At 32.5% G+C, this 20842-nt stretch overlaps 1 protein-coding gene and 1 long non-coding RNA gene across 5 annotated transcripts in view; one reads left to right on the forward strand and one right to left on the reverse strand.

The window, feature by feature from the left end:
• Positions 1 to 1158, reverse strand: part of LOC110230744 — a 1674-nt gene extending 516 nt beyond the window's left edge. The window contains exons 1-2 of one of the 4 annotated variants that reach the window (XR_002333911.1): positions 645 to 1158; positions 481 to 567 (exon numbers count right to left, since the gene is read on the reverse strand). This is a non-coding gene — a long non-coding RNA (uncharacterized LOC110230744). The remainder of the gene's footprint in view (positions 1 to 480; positions 568 to 644) is intronic. The other 3 variants (XR_002333909.1, XR_002333908.1, XR_002333910.1) reach the window with 3 other exon arrangements.
• A 10247-nt stretch (positions 1159 to 11405) lies between these two features.
• Positions 11406 to 14470, forward strand: LOC9322578 (sulfite exporter TauE/SafE family protein 2). The gene is made up of 4 exons (XM_021034414.1): positions 11406 to 12297; positions 13468 to 13614; positions 13707 to 13862; positions 13947 to 14470. The coding sequence occupies exons 1-4, from the start codon at positions 11524 to 11526 to the stop codon at positions 14253 to 14255; spliced, it is 1386 nt and encodes a 461-aa protein (XP_020890073.1). The 5' UTR covers positions 11406 to 11523; the 3' UTR covers positions 14256 to 14470.
• Positions 14471 to 20842: the final 6372 nt, after the last annotated feature.

Raw genomic sequence — 20842 nt, forward strand, 5'->3', positions numbered from 1 at the left:
CCTGAAAATTCATAAACTAAAACCTGTAACAGAAAATCAAAACCTGCAGCCATCAATCTGGAAAGCTATTTCCACTTCCACAATCATCAGAAGCCATAAAAAACAGACTCCAATAAAGGATCAAGTATGAAACATTACCATTAACATTACAAATCTGTAGAGTAATCGTTATCTAAGTCGCAACAACCTAGACTAAAGTAACCAAATTAAATTCTTAAAGATCACATCCTAACAAATCTTAATAGAGTACACATGAACCATTTGAAGCAGCAATGAGAAAACGAGAAAAGTAACGACATCTTAATAGAGTAAACATGAACAATTGCAAACATTTTTCAAAGACTGCACATATATACCAAAGAGGAGACATTGCGACAGTCCATAAATAAGGCATGGTTTGCTTGAATCCTAAGAACTACGTGAGTAAAGACTCCATCATGTTCATTGAAAAAAAAACAAAGAAAAAGCGGAAAGACAGACCTCTCTTGGTTATTTCTTGAGCTTTGCTCTCTTGCCACTCTCACTAAATGGAAAAGAGCTCTGGAAGTATTTGAGGATTCATTGTATCTGGGAAACAAGTAAGATATTAGAGTAGAAAAAGGGAGAGTTCTATGATGTATGAAAATAGATATGTAAAAACTCACTAGAAGAACTCGATGGAGACTTTTTGCTTTCTAAATCGAAATCATTATCTCACTGCTAAATCAATCTAACCCAAATTCATCTACAATTGCTAATAAATCTAGTGAATCCTAACAAAATCGTACATATGGAGCCGAGAGAAAGAGAAAGACGGGAGTCGGAGGGAGAAGGATTAAGCAATTGATCGAGAAACCTTTCAGCTACGAAGAACCAAGCGACGAAGATGGTTTGGGTTTCACCTACGTTTCAGCCACCGAAATTAAATTTATGGTTTAAGGCTATCTCAGACCACCGACGAAGATGGAGACTGAAGATTTCATCAAATTGAAGAAGAATAAGATAAATTTGGGGATGAAAGCGAGGGTGACAAAGAGATAATGGATCTGAAATCTGAAGCGAAACTGATAAAATCTAATAGATCTAGGGTTGCATAATCAGAGGAAGAGAGTAAGCGAGAGAGGAGAAAAGAAGAATAGAGAGGTATAGGAGGAGAGAACGATGAAGGAGAAGAAGATAGAAATTAGGGTTGTCTCTTAATAATTTAAAAAAAAAAAATTTTTTGCTAAAGTGTTAAGCGGTTTTTGTGAAATATTTGCAAAGTTTTGGCGGTCATAAGTGATTCTACGTCTCTTCTTTGCTATTATAGGGCTTAGCATTTTTCAAATGCTACGATATAGTTACAAATCCCTCGATATCATCTTTAATAGCATTTGCAAAATCCGTGCTATCCGAATATGCTATCAATGCACACTTTTTTTGTAGTGACACGTAATCATGAGAAAAGACTCAAGGTAAAATTATTAAATTAATAAGATGTTAGGGAACAAACAGTTAAACTATAGCACAAATAAATTTTCAGTTATTAGTGACCATTGATAAAAACAAATTAGTAAAATCAGAAGAGTAAAATGAAAATAGTGTTTGATTTATTAACATAATTCTATAATTTTCATATATTGAAGAAATAAATTAAAAGTATGATTGATGGATGATTTAATGCAATAAAGAACTTTTCTGATTTTTTCATTTAATTTTGCTAATTTTTTTTATTTAAATAATGTAAAATGGCACATGTCATTTTCTTGTGTTATGATGTGACACTCATATGGAGAGAGTTGGCCAACTTTTATATATATGTTTTTTTTTGTTAAGAAAACTTGTGTAGTTGTACAAACAATAATTGGAATATTCATTGTCCTAGATTCAGGTTATCAGACCCCCTAAACATTAATGTCTATGGAATGCTTGTATAGCTGTATATTCTCCAGTTTAATAGTATTGATCAGCCTCGTATTTAAACCTTATACTATCTATACATCAGCATAATATATACCTTAAACAATTACAAAATATCTCAATGCTTCTATGGATTTCAGCGATATATAAGGGAGAGATTATTGGTTCATGGATTTATAAAGAATTGGAAATTCAAACAAAATTTATTTTTTATTCATTCATTGATTTTAAAATCTTAACTAAAATCATGTGTTATTAGTTTTATGATTTATAAATATTACTTAAAATCATATGTTAAAATCATATGTTTTAAATGGATTTGAATGGATTTGAATGTATTTGAAAGAAAAAAAAATATAAGGATTCAAATCCACATATTATTTCAAAATCCATATTTCTTGATTTCATAATTAATAAAGATTTTCAAATTCTATATGGATTTATAGATCAATAAACTAATGACACCCCTTAGTTTTAAGAGTCCCGTTGAATTCTAAGGTAATCAAATTTAAACTGTAGAATATGGTGTGATATGATTGTAGTTTAAAATTTTTGGTTCTTTTAATTAAAATATATACATATGTTTTTTCTTTTTCAAATAAACTTACGTTCAAGTTAAACTGGAGAATAAGGTATATATTTAATCAAAATGTATACATATGTTCAAATTATTTCATTTTGGGTTTGGTTTCCACTTTTTAGGTACGTATTTTTTTTTTTTTCGACTGAATGATTACCATTAGAATAAGCCAAGGAGAATTACAAGGTAGAATACGTTTTGAAACACAGGACCGACAAGAGTCGAAACTCATTCGGAAACGAAGCCGGCGGAAGACATAAATATCCCCGGAAACAAAGCCCAAAAAAGGGAAGCAAACTATAAACATAAGGCAAAAGAAGGTAAGCCCAAAAGGAACCTAAGAACTAAATCTGAAACTCGACACCATCATAACCCACAAACAATCCCAGGGAACCAGTTTACGTTGGAGCTGAACCAAGAATCATGAGCCTCAAGAAGAAACAACCAAACAGACAATCTCCCACAAACCGGAGAACCCGAAGAAGAACGAATCCGAGAACTCAACCAGCCACAGCCCGACAGGACAGAGAGCAGGAACAATCCGATAACAGAGCACAGCAACAAACACCAATACGCCTCCTCCATCCGGGGCATGAGCTCGAGCGAAGCTAGGCACAAAGAGAAACTTTGAAATAGGCCGGGGATAAGTCAAAGAGGATCACCAACGCTTACACGCGGACAAAGCGAACCAATCAATGCCACCTACAGACAAGAACCGGTCACGACCTCGCAAGAGAAGAACTAGAGAACGAAACCACTGCTGCGCCGTGAACCCAACCACAAAAACCGAAGACGGCTTCAGAGAAAAGCTAGTAGATGCACCTGCAGCGATGTACCATCCGAGTGACAAACCCCAAACACGAACCGAGCCCACCAAAGAACCACACGCAATCAAGAGGAAGCAACCGGAGCAGAAGAACTAGGATCCCAAAACAGAGAATTAATGCGAGCATAGCCCTACACCGGAACGCACAGCAAAGCCATACAATAAGCCGTGGAGATAGAGCCAAAAACTAGCCAAACATAACCTCTACCCAGGCCAAAAGCACCAACGAAACCTTCAACTCAAACAACTAGATCTATAGCAAACACAATCAAGGAAAAGCGAAAGATAAGAGGAAACATGGGAGGCGAGAGGAAAAAACGGGCCACCGAGAACCAGAGCCGCTGTAGTTCAGAACCGATGAAAGGAGATAGACAAAGCCTCCGATGCTCCAAACACAATGAAGCACTTGGAATGAGACAAGAAGAGGCACCACACACAGAGGCGATAGCGAGAACGGCGGCTCCATTAACACCATCTACCTAAAGGCCTTTCGATTCTGATCTCCATGAACCAACCTCCATCAAATCTGAGAATCTACGACAACCCAAATCGTCTCGCCAAAACCACCACGTTTCCACAATCGAAGAGAGCAAAGACAAGAAACTAAAGAGGAGACCGACGCTGACGCTGTAGGAGCCGCCACGCGCCGGTCAGACCTGAGCCAAGAAGGAAAGGTTGAAGACGGCGATTAGGTTTGACCACCCAAAATGTTGTGACCAAGACTATATTATATCAGGGAGTTTTTCTTTGATTTTTTTTTTTTTTTTTTTTTTTTTTTTTTTTTTTTTTTTTTTTAGGTACGTATATAAAAAATCTTTTAATATTTAGGTAAGATATACTTTGATATTTAGATCAAAGTTTTGGTTTAAATAATATTTTTTGGGGTTTTGTTTTTGATTCAGTATTATATTCCAAATTGTATTTCACAACTTCTATTATATATCTTTTTGTGATATATAAAAAACTATTTGCTAAAGTTAAAGTGGTAAGTCATTTTTGCGGGTATTTCAGCTACTAAACCATGATCTATTCCGATCTATACCAAAAAAAAAAAAATGGTTTTACATATATATACTGAAAATTGAGTTGAATCTAACGTTAGTTAATCAACCATTACTAAATCTTGGTTGTCTTGATCAATTAAACAAAATTTGTTGAAATTTCAAAACTATATTTTACAGATAAGACAGTTGTCTTTTTGGATAGTTAAGAATTTAAAGCTTGATTTAAGGATCTCTTTTTGTTAGGTAAAGCTTTAAGACCAATTTAGTGTTAGATGACAAATATAAATATTAGATACTATTCCAACTTCAAGCGATGTTAGCAATTAGATTGTGGGTTACGTACGGATAATTTATTTCTATTTGTGTAGCTTAGAATCGCCTGCATTTTAAACTTTCCATCCAAGAAAACTATAACATAAAAATTAGTTAACACCACCAGCCACACAATTGATTAATCATTGGAGTATAACTAGGTTCTCAACCCGCGCTCTGTTTTTAGTAATATTTTGTATTACTATTAATATTTATTGAAAATATGGAAATATATGTTTTTATTTATCTATTTATTATTAATATTTTAAATTTTTGAATTTAAAATTAGCAGATAGTTCAATTTAAATACACAACTAAAAAAAAACTCTAATACAACTTTTAGGATTTTACAACATTTATCAAAGGAATATGTTTTTGTTTAATTTCTTTCTTTAGCCATTTTGGATAACCGGGTCTTTTTACATATGACATTTTGATTGAATGTCATGAAATAAATTGCTGTATGGAGATTAACTTCGACGACTTTCTCATTTTGGTATTCGCAAATTCACTATTGTTTTTCGTCTATCTCACTGCATTAGTTAGTATAGCTCTTGTAAAGATAAGTTTATTTATAAAAGTATATTCATAAACTTATCTGTACTTTTCTTAAACAATTCATATTTTTCTTTTGACAAAAGAAAAAAAAAAACAACTCATATTTTTCTCACATTCTTTTTAATATGTATATGAATTTTTGTCTTCACAATATTTTTCGAAAGCTGTCACTATTTTTATCTTTTTGCAAGCACTTATTCCCATTAGCACATCTACCATTCACAAAACTCAGTCGGACTCTTTCGGCTTTACTCTCCCCAAAATAATAAAAACTACTCTTAGTCTCACATGACAAAAATAACAAAAGGCTGATCTCTACGGAATATAGCATCTGGGAATGAAGAAAGTCAAAGTGATCCATTAGATGTGGATGTAATGCCAGAGTGAGCCACACAAAAAAAAATGAGATAGTAACAATCGATGATGAGAGTCAAAATCAAAATAAAATCATAGTATATAAATTAACTTTCAAACATAAAAACATGGTTATGATTTATGATTAGAGACAAAAGTAGAGATAGCCATATAAAATTATGAGTATGAGAGAAAATTTAAATAAAAGAGATTTAAAGCATCAACATGTGTAGTTACGATTCTTAAAGTATTGACATGTATAGCTGCTCATGGGTTTGTCATAGTTTACTTGAGATACAAGTATCTAAGTGCCAAGATCAAAGAAGAAGAGAAGGTTAGCCAGTCCCACCGCCAACCAAATCTCTTTCTCCCACAGTCTCCCCGTCTTCCCACGAACACAACATCTACGTCGCTCTTAAAAATTGAGACAAACGTCATCATCACCATTACAATCATTAATCTTCAAAAGTCGCAACTTTTGATCAGATTTCATAAATGTTGTAATGCCCCGACCGTCTCTACCAGTGGGTTCCACGTCCTCTCTCGGGCCCATGGGTCCACCCCTATCCGACGGCTGGTCCGCTATGTCCGGAAGGCTTTAAAGACTTGTTTACCAACCCTACAAATCATCACATGATATTTCCCTGTGTTTTGTCCTCACTCACACAGTTCCGACAATCACTTCCCGAAAGGTCACCCATCCTGAAATTGCTCCAGCACAAGCACCCTTAACTGTGGAGTTCTCTCAGGACCGTTGACCGAAAAGATAAGTGCACTTTGGTGACATAGGTGGCCAAATCAATTCTTTTAAACCTCTCTGCATGCACCACTATATTCCTGAAACCGGGGTGTTACAATTCACCCTCACTCGTCCTTGTTGCGCACCAAGACCGTCACCCACGACGGTGTGAGCCCTCTTGACCCTACACTTGCATTGGTTCGGCTCTGATACCACTTGTAACACCCCTACCGTCCCTACCAATGGGCTCCAAGTCTTTTCTCGGGCCCATGGGTCCACTCCTGTCCGGCGGCCGGTCCGTTACGTCTGGGAGGCTTTAAAGACTTGTTTACCAACCATACAAATCACCACATGATCTTTTCATGTGTTTTGTCTTCACTCACACAGTTCCGACAATCACTTTCCGGAAGGACACCCATCCTAAAATTACTTCAGCTCAAGCACCCTTAACTGTGGAGTTCTCTCAGGACCATTGACCAAAAAGATAAGTGCACTTTGGTGACATAGGTGGCCAAATCAATTCTCTTAAAATAGCGGATGAACAAACCATCTCTCTCCTCTAATAAAATAAAGGTCATCTTTTTTTTTTCCATCTTCTACTTAAAAGTTTTGTGTGATTCTTCTTATCATGAAACAATAACATATGGACGTTTCTACAAACCTACCGACTTACTTTCTTTTAAGAAAGCTCGCCGGTGATTTTGATATATCGTCACCAACTACCCGAACAGTTTTAAAACGTAGTAGCCGGATATGAGTTGACGAAAACCCTCATCAATGTATTTATACGAAATCAGAGGCAGTGAAAACTTTAGAAAGTTTTTCTTTAAATCGACGATATCTATAAGAAAAAGAATAATTCTATGATGATATATATACACGTCATTATCAACTTATTTTTTAAAAAAAATATTATAGCCAGAAAGATATATTAATCTTTTTTTATATGAGCTTTTAATTTGGAATATATTGTATTAAAATTTATTAAAAATAGAAAATTTGGTAAAATATAACCAAATATAATATTGAAATCTATAATTTACATTTGTCTTATTTCTTCTATATGTTGTTGTTTAAAAAATTCACATTTCTCTTCTTTCTTTATCTTTTCCTTTCTATTAATATTTTAATATAGAAAATATTAGAAGTTAAAAATGTTTATTAATGAGATGGAAAAAATGTTAATTAGCGAGATGACTAATCACAATTGGTCGTTTAATATCCCACATGGACAGCTTTAGAAGGTTATAGCTTCTTATTTTCATTTTTTAAAAGATATTAATAAAAAATTTATATGAACTTTTAATTTAGTATATATTGCGTCAACATTTGCTTTAAAAAAAAAGAGCTTTGGTCAAATATAGCCAAAGATAATATTGAAAGATATAATTTACATTTGTCTAATTTCTTTATGTTGTTGTTTCAAATTTCATGTTTGTCACCTTTCTATATATTGTTTTTCTATTCCTTTTCATTAATATATAAGTATAGAAAATATTAGAACTCAGAAATGTTAATTAATGTGATGGTATATACTTTACATTTGTCTTATTTTTATATGTTATTGTTTCAATACTTCACATTTGTCATCTTTCCATATATTGTTTTTCTTTTGTTTTTATTAATATATTAATATATAAAATTGTAGAATTCAAAAATAATAAGAAGACTATTATGATTAACTAAAATTTTAAATTTAGAATTTTGTACATATTTTCATTATTTTCGTTCATAAATGTAATAAACTTTGAAAAAAAACAGTACGTTTTGATTAATTAATTTATTTTATGTATTTCCATATAAAATATTATATCTAGAAAGTTTTCCATATGTCCATATATTTCTCTTACTTTCATATGCTACTTTTTTTTCACTTTTAAAAAAATCTTAATATAGAAAATTAATAAAATCTAAAAATGCTAATTAATGAGGTGTCTTATCTCGATTGGTCGTTTTTAATCCAATGAAACCAATTGTACGTTGTCATCTCAAAGTACCATTAGCATTAGGTTCAATGACGTGAAATTCTATATTAATATTAATATAGAAAATTGTATATTAAGAGGATCGTTTAATTAATTAAAATTCCACGTGGACGTCTTTTTAATTTAATTAAAAATAAATTAATAAGAAGACTATTATGATTAACTAAAATTTTATATTTAGAATTTTGTACACATTTTTATTATTTTCGTTTATAAATGTAATAAATTTGAGAAAAAACTTTACATTTTGATTAATTAATTTATTTTATATATTCCCATCTAAAATATTAAATTTAGAAAATTTTCCATATTTCCATATATTCCTCTTATTTTCATATGCTACTTTTTTCCTTTTTAAAAAAATCTTAATATAGAAAATTAATAAAATCTAAAAATGCTAATTAGTGAGGTGTCATATCTCGATTGGTCGTTTAAAATCCCACGTGGACAGCCTGAGGAGCTTATAGCCTCGACTTTTATATAGTATAGATTTACATATTAACTACATATTCTTACAAGGAGTCTATATAACGATTTAAAACTAAATACCATCAGAAAAAGTTAAAAGTTAAAATAGTTAACTAGAGTATTTGGAAAAGGAGCTTGAAGTAGCGATTGAAACAGAGGAGAGGGCTCGTCAGACACCTCAAGAAAATGATAATTATCGTTCGGAGGTTTTGATTCAGCTGCTGGAAATTTTTCTTCATCAAAATAAACATGACGAGAGATGATAATTTTATTTGTTTTTAGGTCTAGACAGCGATAACCTCGATGATTTGAAGGATAGCCAAGAAACAAACATGGATTCGTTCTTGGCGATAGCTTTGACAGATTGGAGTGATTGAGATTTGGAAAGCACAAACAACCAAAGACACGAAGATGATCATAAGATGGTTGTTTTTGAAAGAGAAGAGTATATGGGATTTGATTTTGAATGGCTTTGGAAGGAGTAATGTTGAGAACATGGGCTGCAACATGAAGTGCTTCGACCCAAAACGTATTAGGCAAGCGAGCTTGGAACAATAGGGTTCTAATGGCATTGTTGATTGTTCGAATCATCCTCTCAGATTTGCCATTTTGTTGAGATGTGTGAGGACATGAGAATCGAGCAGTGATGCCATTGGAAGCAAAGTAATTTTGAAACGCGGAATTGTTGTATTCGCCACCATTTTCACACTGGAAATTCTTGATTTTGGAGTTGAATTGAGTATTAACATAAGCAGAAAAGTGAAGAAATTTTGAGAAAGCTTCACTCTTTCGGCGAAGAGGATAAACCCAAAGATAGTGTGTGAATTGATCAAGAAACAGAATGTAATAACGAATACCACTAATGGAGGCAACAGGCGATGTCCACAAATCAGAGTGAATAGTTTCAAATGGTTTGGAAAAAACAGATTGAGAAGCCACAAACGGAAGTTTTATTGATTTTCCCAAATAACAAGGTTCACAGGAAACAGGATATTTTCCTTTCTCATAAAGAGAAGGATTTGTTTGAAAAATAGATTTAAGAGAATCGTTATTGGTGTGGCCGAGTCTCTTATGCCATAGCTCAGGTGTTGAAGCCAAAAGAGCAGTAGAAGAAGCTTGAGTTTATTGAAGGAAGTAGGAAGAGAATAAAAATCACCGGAGCTGTCACATCGGAGAAGAGCTTTCCGACTTTGAAGATCCTTCACAGTGAAACCAAAAGGATCAAAATCAATAGAACACCAATTATCTCTGGTGAATTGGCGGACAGAAATTAAGTTCTTAACAATATCCGGTGCAACAAGAACATTATTGAGAAGGAGAGGTTTTGTTTTAGTAGGAACGAAAGAGGAACCGAGGGTGGAAACAGGAATGGAAGAACCGTTGCCCACAATGACTAATTGACCGGTGTTAGATCATATAATCGGTTACTAGCTAGATCAACTTAGTCGGCGTATAAGTGAAGGCCCATTAATATCTGGTTAATAATGTCGACAAACATTATACACATACAATATACAATTATCAATGGTCGTATATGCAAAGAGCAAGTTGATCTACATAAAACGAAACACTACAGATAAGTGTTTATTTTTTTAGCCAACTCATGACTCTAAAGATAAGAATGCCATTAAATAAATAAAAGTTTCATATAAACTATTACATTGATTTTGACAATTACCAGCTTACTTGAGTTAGACAAATATTGGAAAAAAAACATGAGAATGTCTCATTCGTTTCATCATCTGATTAAACATAATATATTATATATTTACTGATCACTACCAAAAATAAAAACAAAAATACTTGCATGTGGGGTTTTTTATGGTATAATTTTTTTGCATGTGGGTTGACATAAGAAAAATAAACTGTCTGCATGTGGTCGGAAGTTGGAATTTCCAAAATATACAAATTTTTACACTTGGCTTGTGGGTATCACTATAGGTTTCCATAGACCAAAATTAATTATAGCATATTGCAATTAATATATCAAAAGATTATATTATCTCTTATAAAACTGTTTTATGTGTGGATTTGGAATGCAGCGATTCATGATTAACTTGAATCTTTCTTTTTCTTGTTTGTTGTTGTTACAACGTTTTTTTTTTTAATTTCCAAACAGCTAACTTTATATATAGTTAAAGCCTTACTCTTTACCAAAAAAGAGAGTTAAAACCAGACCATTAGTATTCATTATTTAGCATTATTTCTAGTATTGAGCAGTTCATGATGTCTGGAAGTTTCTAGGGACTGTCTATAATCAATCAGAGAAATTGAAATCATTCACTTGTCATTTTGTTCTTTTAAGTGGATGAAGTGGACTAATACTATTTCTCCTGTAAAGTTTTTTGAGACTAACAGTTTTCAAAAGTATTGTAGATAATAATTATAATACTTAATAACTATAAAAAAATCTGTGACATATTTTGAAAATATACAAAAGTCTCATTTTTAAGATCAGTGGTTCTTATTTAAATAAAAGTCTCCTTCCTAAGTTTTTTTCTCGTTTACATATAATATTTAACAAGTAATGAGAAAGAAAAATGTAATGGTGGGAGCAAATAACAATGCCCATAAGATCTATGTGGTATATATCAATTTCTCACCACTTGCCAAGTGTTGATTTGCCTCTTTTTATCTTTTTCTTTCTATTTAATAATTATTTTGCCTTTCTACTTGACAATACAAGCATCACACACTCTCTCTCTCCCTCTCCTATATATAAAGTGTTAGAAACAGAAATAACATACATAAAAATCCCAACATCTCCTAAAATCCCCCAAAACTTTTAAAAGATTAACCAAAAACCCCAAAACATAAAAATGAGAAACAATTTCGTCCCTATAGTTTTCTCCTTCATCACCTTCATCATCTTCTTGACTCCATCAATCGCAGAACAAGAACCTTCAATTCTTTCTCCCGTCGATCATTTCCTAAACAAAACAAGCTCATACCTCAAATTTTCAACAAAATTCAACCAACCAAAAATCGAATTAACAACATCAACAATCATCGCCGGCTTACTATCTTTCCTAGCTTCATCAATCTCAAGCGCTGGTGGAATCGGCGGTGGAGGTTTATACGTTCCGATAATGACAATTGTGGCCGGTCTCGATCTAAAAACAGCTTCAAGCTTCTCAGCTTTTATGGTTACTGGTGGATCTATAGCTAACGTGGGATGCAATCTATTCGTTAGAAACCCTAAATCTGGTGGCAAAACCCTAATCGATTTCGATTTAGCTCTTTTATTGGAACCATGTATGCTTCTTGGAGTTAGTATTGGTGTGATCTGCAATCTTGTTTTTCCGAACTGGTTGATTACATCTCTCTTCGCTGTGTTTCTTGCGTGGTCGACGTTGAAGACTTTTGGAAATGGACTTTATTATTGGAGATTGGAATCGGAGATGGTGAAGATTAGAGAATCGAATCGAATTGGAGAAGACGATGAAGAAGATAAGATTGAGAGTCTGAAGTTGCCTCTCTTGGAGGATTATGAGAGACCAAAGAGGTTTCCATGGATTAAGCTTGGAGTTTTGGTCATTATTTGGCTTTCTTACTTCGCAGTTTATCTTCTTCGTGGAAACAAATATGGCGAGGTAATTAAAAAGTTTAATTTAATTTGATTATTAGTATTAGTTAGAAACTTAGAATTAGTGTTGCCTGCATTTAATGAAGCGTATTTAATTAACGACTTTTAGATCTGCTTAAAAGTTTGAAATTCGGAATTGACAATTTTGACTAGAGACAAAACACAGAAAATTTAAGGGAGTATTGAAAAAAAAAACAAGAAAGAAAAAGCCAAAAAGGCTTGCAACTTTGCATAGTTATCTAGAAGAAATATATTATTTGGTCACCAATTTATCATATGATTATCAGAAAGAATACATATGATATACACTTCTGAGTGATTTGTTTTGTTGGAATAGTTAATTTTGTTTCCATTGAGTTATTATTATTTTTAATTTGGCTGACTTGTAGATTTCATTTCACTATTAATAATACCTCTAACCAAACTTTCTAAAACTATTTGTTAAAAAGTAATTTTCTTACCATAAAAGGAAATAACTATGACCGAGAATAAAAATTGTATGTCAAAAATGATGATTCTGTAAGATACGTACTTCTTTATTTTTAAGTTGGTTTTTATATATCATTAAAAAAAAATTTCTTTTAACTTTTAAACGTAAAAGATTAGGCAAAGAAAGTATATGTCAAAATCACGTTTATGGAGTAATTAGGTGAAGCTTAAGAGTTGTGTTTATTGTTTGAGAAGTAAATGAAACACGTTTGAATTTTTCTCATCTACCTTCATGACATTTTTTTTTTTCTTTAGTCATTAATATGGTTTTTATTTCTTGGAATCACGTGGTGAAGATGCGTTTGAAAAACGATAGGGAACTTTTTTTTGATATAAAGCGATAGCGAACTTGTTCACGTGAAAGACAGGTCATCAATAATGTTTTTTAGTTTTGAGATTGGTCCGAAGGGAAACAAACACTACTTACGTGTCTTTTTGTTCCTAGGATCTTCTTTAAGATTTGCACTTTTTTATATTCCTTACCCTTTCAAAGATGCTTGGGGCTACTATTTTTATTTTATTTTCTAGAAAGAAAGTTCAATATTTTGCACAGATTTCTCTACAGTGACATTAAAATGTCACTTGATAAAATAATATTTGTATGAAAGGAAAATTCTTGGTTAAAATACTGAAACAAATTCCCTTTTGAACCTTCATTTTTTAAGGAGTTCATGATTTGTATTTTCAGGGAATCATATCGATCGAGCCATGTGGAAACGCCTACTGGCTAATTTCATCGTCTCAAATACCACTCACTCTCTTCTTCACTCTCTGGATCTGCTTCAGTGACAATGTTCAAAGCCAACAACCATCAGATTACAATGTCTCAATAAAGGTTCGATTTCACACAACTCCAATAAACACTTGATTAGTTTTTTAAAAAGACAAAGAATTGATGAATGTTCGAAAACGATTTTGTGCGTGCAGGATGTAGAAGATTTGAGATCAAATGATGGAGCAAGGTCAAACAAGTGTATGTTTCCTGTAATGGCTCTTTTAGCTGGAGTTTTGGGTGGTGTTTTTGGTATTGGAGGTGGAATGCTCATTAGTCCTCTTCTTCTTCAAGTCGGTATCGCTCCCGAGGTAATTAAGTTCTTGGCTCGATTAGAAAATACTTTGTTTTTTGATGATCTCAAGTTTCAAGACTCTATTTTTGTTCTGTTATAGGTAACTGCAGCGACATGTTCTTTCATGGTTCTGTTTTCATCAACAATGTCTGCGATTCAGTACTTGTTACTAGGCATGGAACATACTGGAACCGCAAGTATATTCGCGGTTATATGTTTTGTGGCATCACTCGTGGGACTAAAGGTGGTTCAAAAGGTAATAACTGAGTACGGAAGGGCTTCGATCATCGTGTTCTCGGTTTGTATCGTCATGGCATTGAGCATTGTGTTGATGACAAGCTATGGGGCTCTTGATGTTTGGAATGATTATGTCGCTGGTCGTTACATGGGTTTCAAGTTACCTTGTTGAGACCAAAAAACCAAAGTTTTGGTTTCTTGGGTTAAAAGTTTCATAATAGATGTGTATATCATATCATCATGTTGTTGCTTTTTCATCCATTTGGTCATTTAGAGTTAATAAGCTTTCTATTTCTTTATTTTGTATGATTTTTAAATCACTATTCAGAATGCACATCTCGTGCATTCGAATATATGGTCAAATAAAATTTATGTTGTGGACATAAACTCAGTTTTTAATATCAAATTCTATGCATTTTTTTGTGTAGATTTATCGTCTTAATGCTGTACACAATCGCCGAGAAAGAGATCGATCAATTCCGATTTTTTCTTTTTCTATGCTTTTGTATCCGGCAACTTTACTTTCTTCATAAGGAGATTTGAACTATAGAATTGCTCTGAGTTACTCAGAAACAAATATGCTTAGGATATTCTTCTCAATAAATTAAGATCAGGTCTCACAATCTGTTCCTTTCTTCACGAGAAATCAAATTTCATTGTTGACCACAACTCTTAAAAAAAAAAAAAAAAAAAAAGAAAGATAAGCTGGTTTCTTGGTTCTGAAACGAATTAAAGCTCAAGATTAAAAGAGATTTATTACTTATAACTACTCTACGTCTTCTAGTTCATATGCTTACGCTGGAGACACTACTAAAGAGAAGAAGAACAAACGAAGGTTTCATCGGTGACATGTTCGTATTGCAGACCATATGTAGGGTAAAAATCGAACTAGTCAGAGGGTGCATCCAGGCCAAAATGATGTCCATTCTTGTGTTGTTGGAGGTCACATCAACCGCTCCAACGTTCTAGTATATCTCATTATGATTTAGAATCCCTTTGATATATTGGAACATTGCGGCGCTTGGTGTGGCCTCCAACAACATAGCATGTTATATGTCTTCATATCTGACTCTGAAGCAGCCCTCAAGTTTAAATTTTGTAGGAAAGATCTTTGTTGGACGACATGATCTCAAAACTATATTGAGGCCGTTTCATTGATCTCAACCAAGTTTCATTTTCGGAAAATCAAAAATTTACGTCTCTACCACAAGAATTCATCCTGATTATTGTTGTTGGATAATGGAGATACTCCAAGTATCTCCCACAACTACAATCCGTATGAGTTTTCGGTGGACGAGATTGGTGTTAAAGATTTTTAAGGTTCTGGTGGAATTGGAGAATTTGAGGTGGGTTTGAGAAACCAAACTCGATAAGAGAAACTTGATCGAGAGTGTGAGAAATTCAAGAGTTGGTAAACCTACCTCAACTTCTCAAATTCAACCTGAACAAGAAATGTGTAAGAGTGGTACTGGTAGTGCAATAGACTTCACTTCTTCTTCCTCTTTCTTCCTTTTTATAATGTTTCTTTTTTCTTTTGTGATTTTATTTTAGAATATCGTCGAACGAAAGACACAATATTTTCTATCATATAATGTGTCGAAGGATTTACTTGGGAGCACTAGAGTGTGGCAATTTGTGGGACAAGGATCATGCATGAACAATTTTTTTCTTCAACGACACATGTTATGTTTTGGCCACGTAAGAAATTAATTTTGACTTACTAGTAGCTTTGTTGCTAAAGTTATTGACCAATAACAAAAAATAAACTTGTTGAAAATGAATTAATTGAAGTGATCAACAACATCCAATAGTCATGGACTCATGGCGTTCCTCACTCTCGGATCTTTAGCCAATGAAAGTAAAATACATAACCATAACCAGTAGGTATATTGGAGCTTTAGCCAATGATTCGGTCTTGTCGTTAGCAAGGTCATGCAATACCTTTGCCTTAAGACTGTTGCATTACTTTACTATCTGTCCGTGCAAGCTACATCCGTAGTCAAGTTCTTGACTTGACCAGAAAATACTCTGTTTTTGTTATATATCAAGTTTAAAAACTATGTTTTCGGTTTTGTTGTAGGTAACTGCAGCGACTTTGTCTCTAGTAGGTATATGGGTTTCAAATTACCTTGTTGAGACCAAATATATAAAGTTTTGGTTTCTTTGGTAAATAATTCATAATAGATGTGTACCATATCATCTTCATATTGTTTTGGTTGCTCCTTCATCGATTTGGTTAATAGTTCATAATAGATTTGTATATGTGTATCATGATAATACCATATCATCATTAAACTTAAAGACCATTTTTGAGATTGCTACTGTCACTTCACATAGGAAAAATCGATCAACAAACCTCAAATCCTTACTTGTTGTCAGTGACTCATAGACTCACATTCACTCAATTATACTCATCAAATGATGAAAACACTCAGAATCATAAACAGAAACAGAGCAAAAACAGAGGAAAAAGTCGATGATAAGAGTTCGAGCTCGCAAGGTGTGAAGCGCTACGTCTTGGCTTGATTCTCTCAAATCAATTCACTCTCACCTTTAATGGTTACAGTAACAATCATACTCTAACTCTCTCAAAACCCGAGAAGAGATTACAAGAATGATCAACAACAAAAACATTAAGTGAATAAGACTCTCGGTTAGTAACTCAAACCTCCATCCACTTGGAACCATGTCTAACTCAAACTTCTTAACCGACTTTATAAATGATTAGCCTTCATTAACCACTTGGAACCATGTCTAACACTTTGAGCTTGACCTGATATCAAACCAACAACCATCTTGCTCGAATTTTGAGTAGTTGGTTAAGCCCAGTGGCGGAGCTAGAAATATTTTGTATGGGGGTCAAATTTTTCGCTAAATTTTTTTCTAAACACAAGTATTACTATTAGTGTTTTCATCCCAAAAAAAAAATTATTTTTTCAAATAACAAAATATAACCAAAAATAATATCATTATTGTTGTTTTGGATATAATATATATAACTTAATACTGCCTTTTGTGTGAAATACACGAGTAGGTTACATGTTATTCATTGTTTTCTATTTAAATTTTATCTAAAATACTGGTGAAAAGAATGATATACATCATTTTGGTACTCAAAATATTTATTTACCTACATATATATTAGTGTCCACATTAGTTAATTGTTTGCGTATTTAAATTCATGTTTTTTTAAAAGGAAAGACATATTAAACAATTAATAGGAAAATAATAAAAACACAGTTACCACAACTCAACAAAGCCAATGCTTATGGAAAATAATAATATAGGGTTAGGAAATAGAAGAAGCATGGAAATTGATATATAAGAAATGGAAAGAGTTAAAAGCTATGCTTAAATGAAAGAAACAAAATTAACGAAGGGGTGCAAAGATAAAATTTGAACGTGGATTAAGGGGGTCAATATAATATTTTAAACTAAATTACAAACGAAATACCAAATAATTAAGCTTTATAAACACAAGTTCTAAAAGTTATGGGGTCAAGTGACCCCCCTCCTAATGCTATAGCTCCGCCTCTGGTTAAGCCAGAGTCTCATGATCACTAAGACACCGAATCGATGCTTGGAACAGAGTTGGCTCTAAGGTACACCGCTAGAGCCAACTTCGTTCCAAGAATGACTTCGGTGCCTAAGTTAACTTCTTAGGTAGCCTTTGTGTCAATTTTGTCTACATTTTCACATGATCTTAAGATTCTATTGAGGTTGTGGCTATAATCCCAACCAAATTGCATATGCCACAAGAGGAACCAAAATCAAGAGCAAAAAAAAAAAAAAAAAAAGGAAGAGAAAGGTATACGAATGGTGGTAATGTGGTAGACTTATCATCTCTCTTTCTCTCTCTTCTTCTTCTTCTTCTTTCATTCCTTAATATAGTGTTTCACCATGCCAATTTAATAAATAACCTAACCCAACGAACAACGTTTCGGTTTTATGTAAATCTTAAGTCAAACTGATACAAAGATCCTAAGCTAAATCATCTCCAGCTTACAATTTAGTTTTAATCAATTTGATTCTTTTTTTTGCTGGAACTAATCGCTTCCCAAAACCTACATCTAAACCATATAGAAGAATTCTAGTAAACACCAATTAGTTTGGTTTTAATTTTTGTCAAAAAGTTAGAGAAAATATTGAAAAAAAAATAATAGTCTGTAAATTTAGTTAGTTTTCTATTTTGTGACTCAATTTGATTTTTTGTTACTATTTTGTAATACAAGAAAAGTTACTACACAAACCCTGAACCATATATCTTCAACGACACATGTTATGTTTTCTATTATGTGAGTTGATTGTGTTTGGGTCAAAAATGGGCTCTATGCCTGTTGGTAATTCATGTGGGTTCTACACAAACTGGACTACACCTCATTGAAAAGAAGATCAGAAGTTAGGCATGTATAAGCTCAAGCCCATAATTTTTTTTTTCTTGGGTAAAGAGAGAAGTAGAGTCTTTCATCGATGAACTTTCTCTTCTTCATCATCTTTCTTTACTTGTTGACTTGTTGTTAGATTTTTAGGGCTGGACAAAAAACCAGTAACCGAATAATCGATCAAACCGAACCGAAAAAAACCGAATAGTAACACAAGTCTCTTTCTCACTGTTACAAGTTACAAGTGTTTTAATACTTGTAAATATAATTTCTACACATTTTTGATTCGATTTGTTTTCTTCTTTAAAATTATTCCTTTCCTTTGGGTTCCCTAGAATCTATATATACATTTTTGGATCGGGAAAAATGTCGTTAAAATCCCCAACTTATTCAAAACGTTGATTTAAATCCTCAACTCATGACGAAACGAAATAAATATCAAACTTATGTTGACTTTCCAAATAAATATTAAACTTATGTTGACTTTCCAAATAAACACCAAACTTTCATTGACTTTTCAAATAAATATCAAACTTCTGTTGACCTGACCATATTAGGTACGATGTTAAGTGGGTTAATAAATCCTCAACTCATGACAAAACGAAATAAATATCAAACTTATGTTGACTTTCCAAATAAATATCAAACTTATGTTAACTTTCCAAATAAATATCAAACTTCCGTTGACCTGGCCATATTAGGTACGACGTTAAGTGGGTTAATAGATCTCGTTAACGGAGGTAATTTTCTGTTAACATATATGTTAATTGATAACGACATTGTTTCATATAACAACAAAACGACGTCATTTTGTCGTAACGATTGAAATAAAATCCCTAAAGTCAATCTTAGATCCCCAAATCGAGCAAAATCCCTAACCCTAAATAGAGTATGATTTGAAACTCGGAATTTTATTGAATAGTTACGACAAAACAATGTCGTTTTATGTTTAGAAGGAATACTTGTTGGTGTTTTGATCAACAAACGAACTCTGTTTTAACAGAGTATGAAGAACAAAACCAAAATGAAAAATAGAGTATGAAGAAACTTGATCTTTATTGATAAGATAAAATGTATTACACACAATGATGTTATTGAGTTTGACTCGATCTACTTATACAACACGAAACAACGTGTACGTACTTGTGTTAATCGAAAAGACACAACTTTACGAACATACACAACTATACGTACGTACATTCGTGACTCTTACGTAAATAACTAATTAACTTATATGAATACGACTTTAGGTTATATGACTTAGATGAGATTTTGATTATAGTTCAACAATACTGTCATTTTTAATTAGCGGGTCTGTTAACAGAAAATTAATCCCGTTAACATTGTCTGTTAACTCACTTAACGTCATGCCTAATATGGCCAAGTCAATGAAAGTTTGGTGTTTATTTGGAAAGTCAACATAAGTTTAATATTTATTTGGAAAGTCAACATAAGTTTGATATTTATTTCGTTTCGTCATGAGTTGAGGATTTAAATCAACGTTTTGAATAAATTGGGGATTTTAATGACATTTTCCCCTTTTTGGATCACAATTAGCAAATAAATCCTGAAGTTGAGAAGTATTTACAATGGCATGCTATTAGCATTAATTATTTAGATTTGTTTTATTTAAGTAAAGATTTTTAAATGAAATTTATTTTCATATATATTTAGCAAAAGTCTCTATAAAATATTTCCTTATCTATTTAAGTAAAGATTTTGAAATCAAATATGTTCTTAACAATTTACCAAAAATCTCTACACAATCTTTTTAAAAATCTCGACTTAGTTAACTTCTGACTTTTATCTGCAAAAAAAAAAAATTTAATAGTAACGAGTGATGTAAAAATCGGGAATGTTGATATTACAATTTCTTCTACTTCTTTTTTTTTTTTTTCATATAATGAAAATTATTTTTAGGGATACTTTCTCAAAACCTCTAAATAAAACAAAATGTTTCAAAAGATAGCTTCTCTTTTGGCGGATCGACACGCAAACCCGCAACTCTCTACGGGCTTATCCGCATGAACCTGCGATCCATAGTGGATAAAAATATTATTAAAAAAAAATAACAAATGATGTTTAATTTTACGGGACGGGGTTATATGGTGCAACGGGTTTAGATCGATATTAATATTAAACAATATACTATGAATGAAATTTTAGAATTAAAAATCAAAATTTAATTATAAAATCAGAAACACTAAACAAAATAAACAATATTAACAAAAAAAATACAATTTAAAATTTTGCTAAATAATTTTTTAGTTATAAAAAAATCGACCAGCGGTGTACCGCGGGGTTATATCTAGTTATTTACAAATTACAATACTTCCAATAAAAAATAGTCACATTTATGCAAACAATAAATACATTT

Source organism: Arabidopsis lyrata (assembly GCF_000004255.2).
Source record: "Arabidopsis lyrata subsp. lyrata unplaced genomic scaffold ARALYscaffold_2, whole genome shotgun sequence".
Taxonomy (NCBI): Eukaryota; Viridiplantae; Streptophyta; class Magnoliopsida; order Brassicales; family Brassicaceae; genus Arabidopsis; species Arabidopsis lyrata.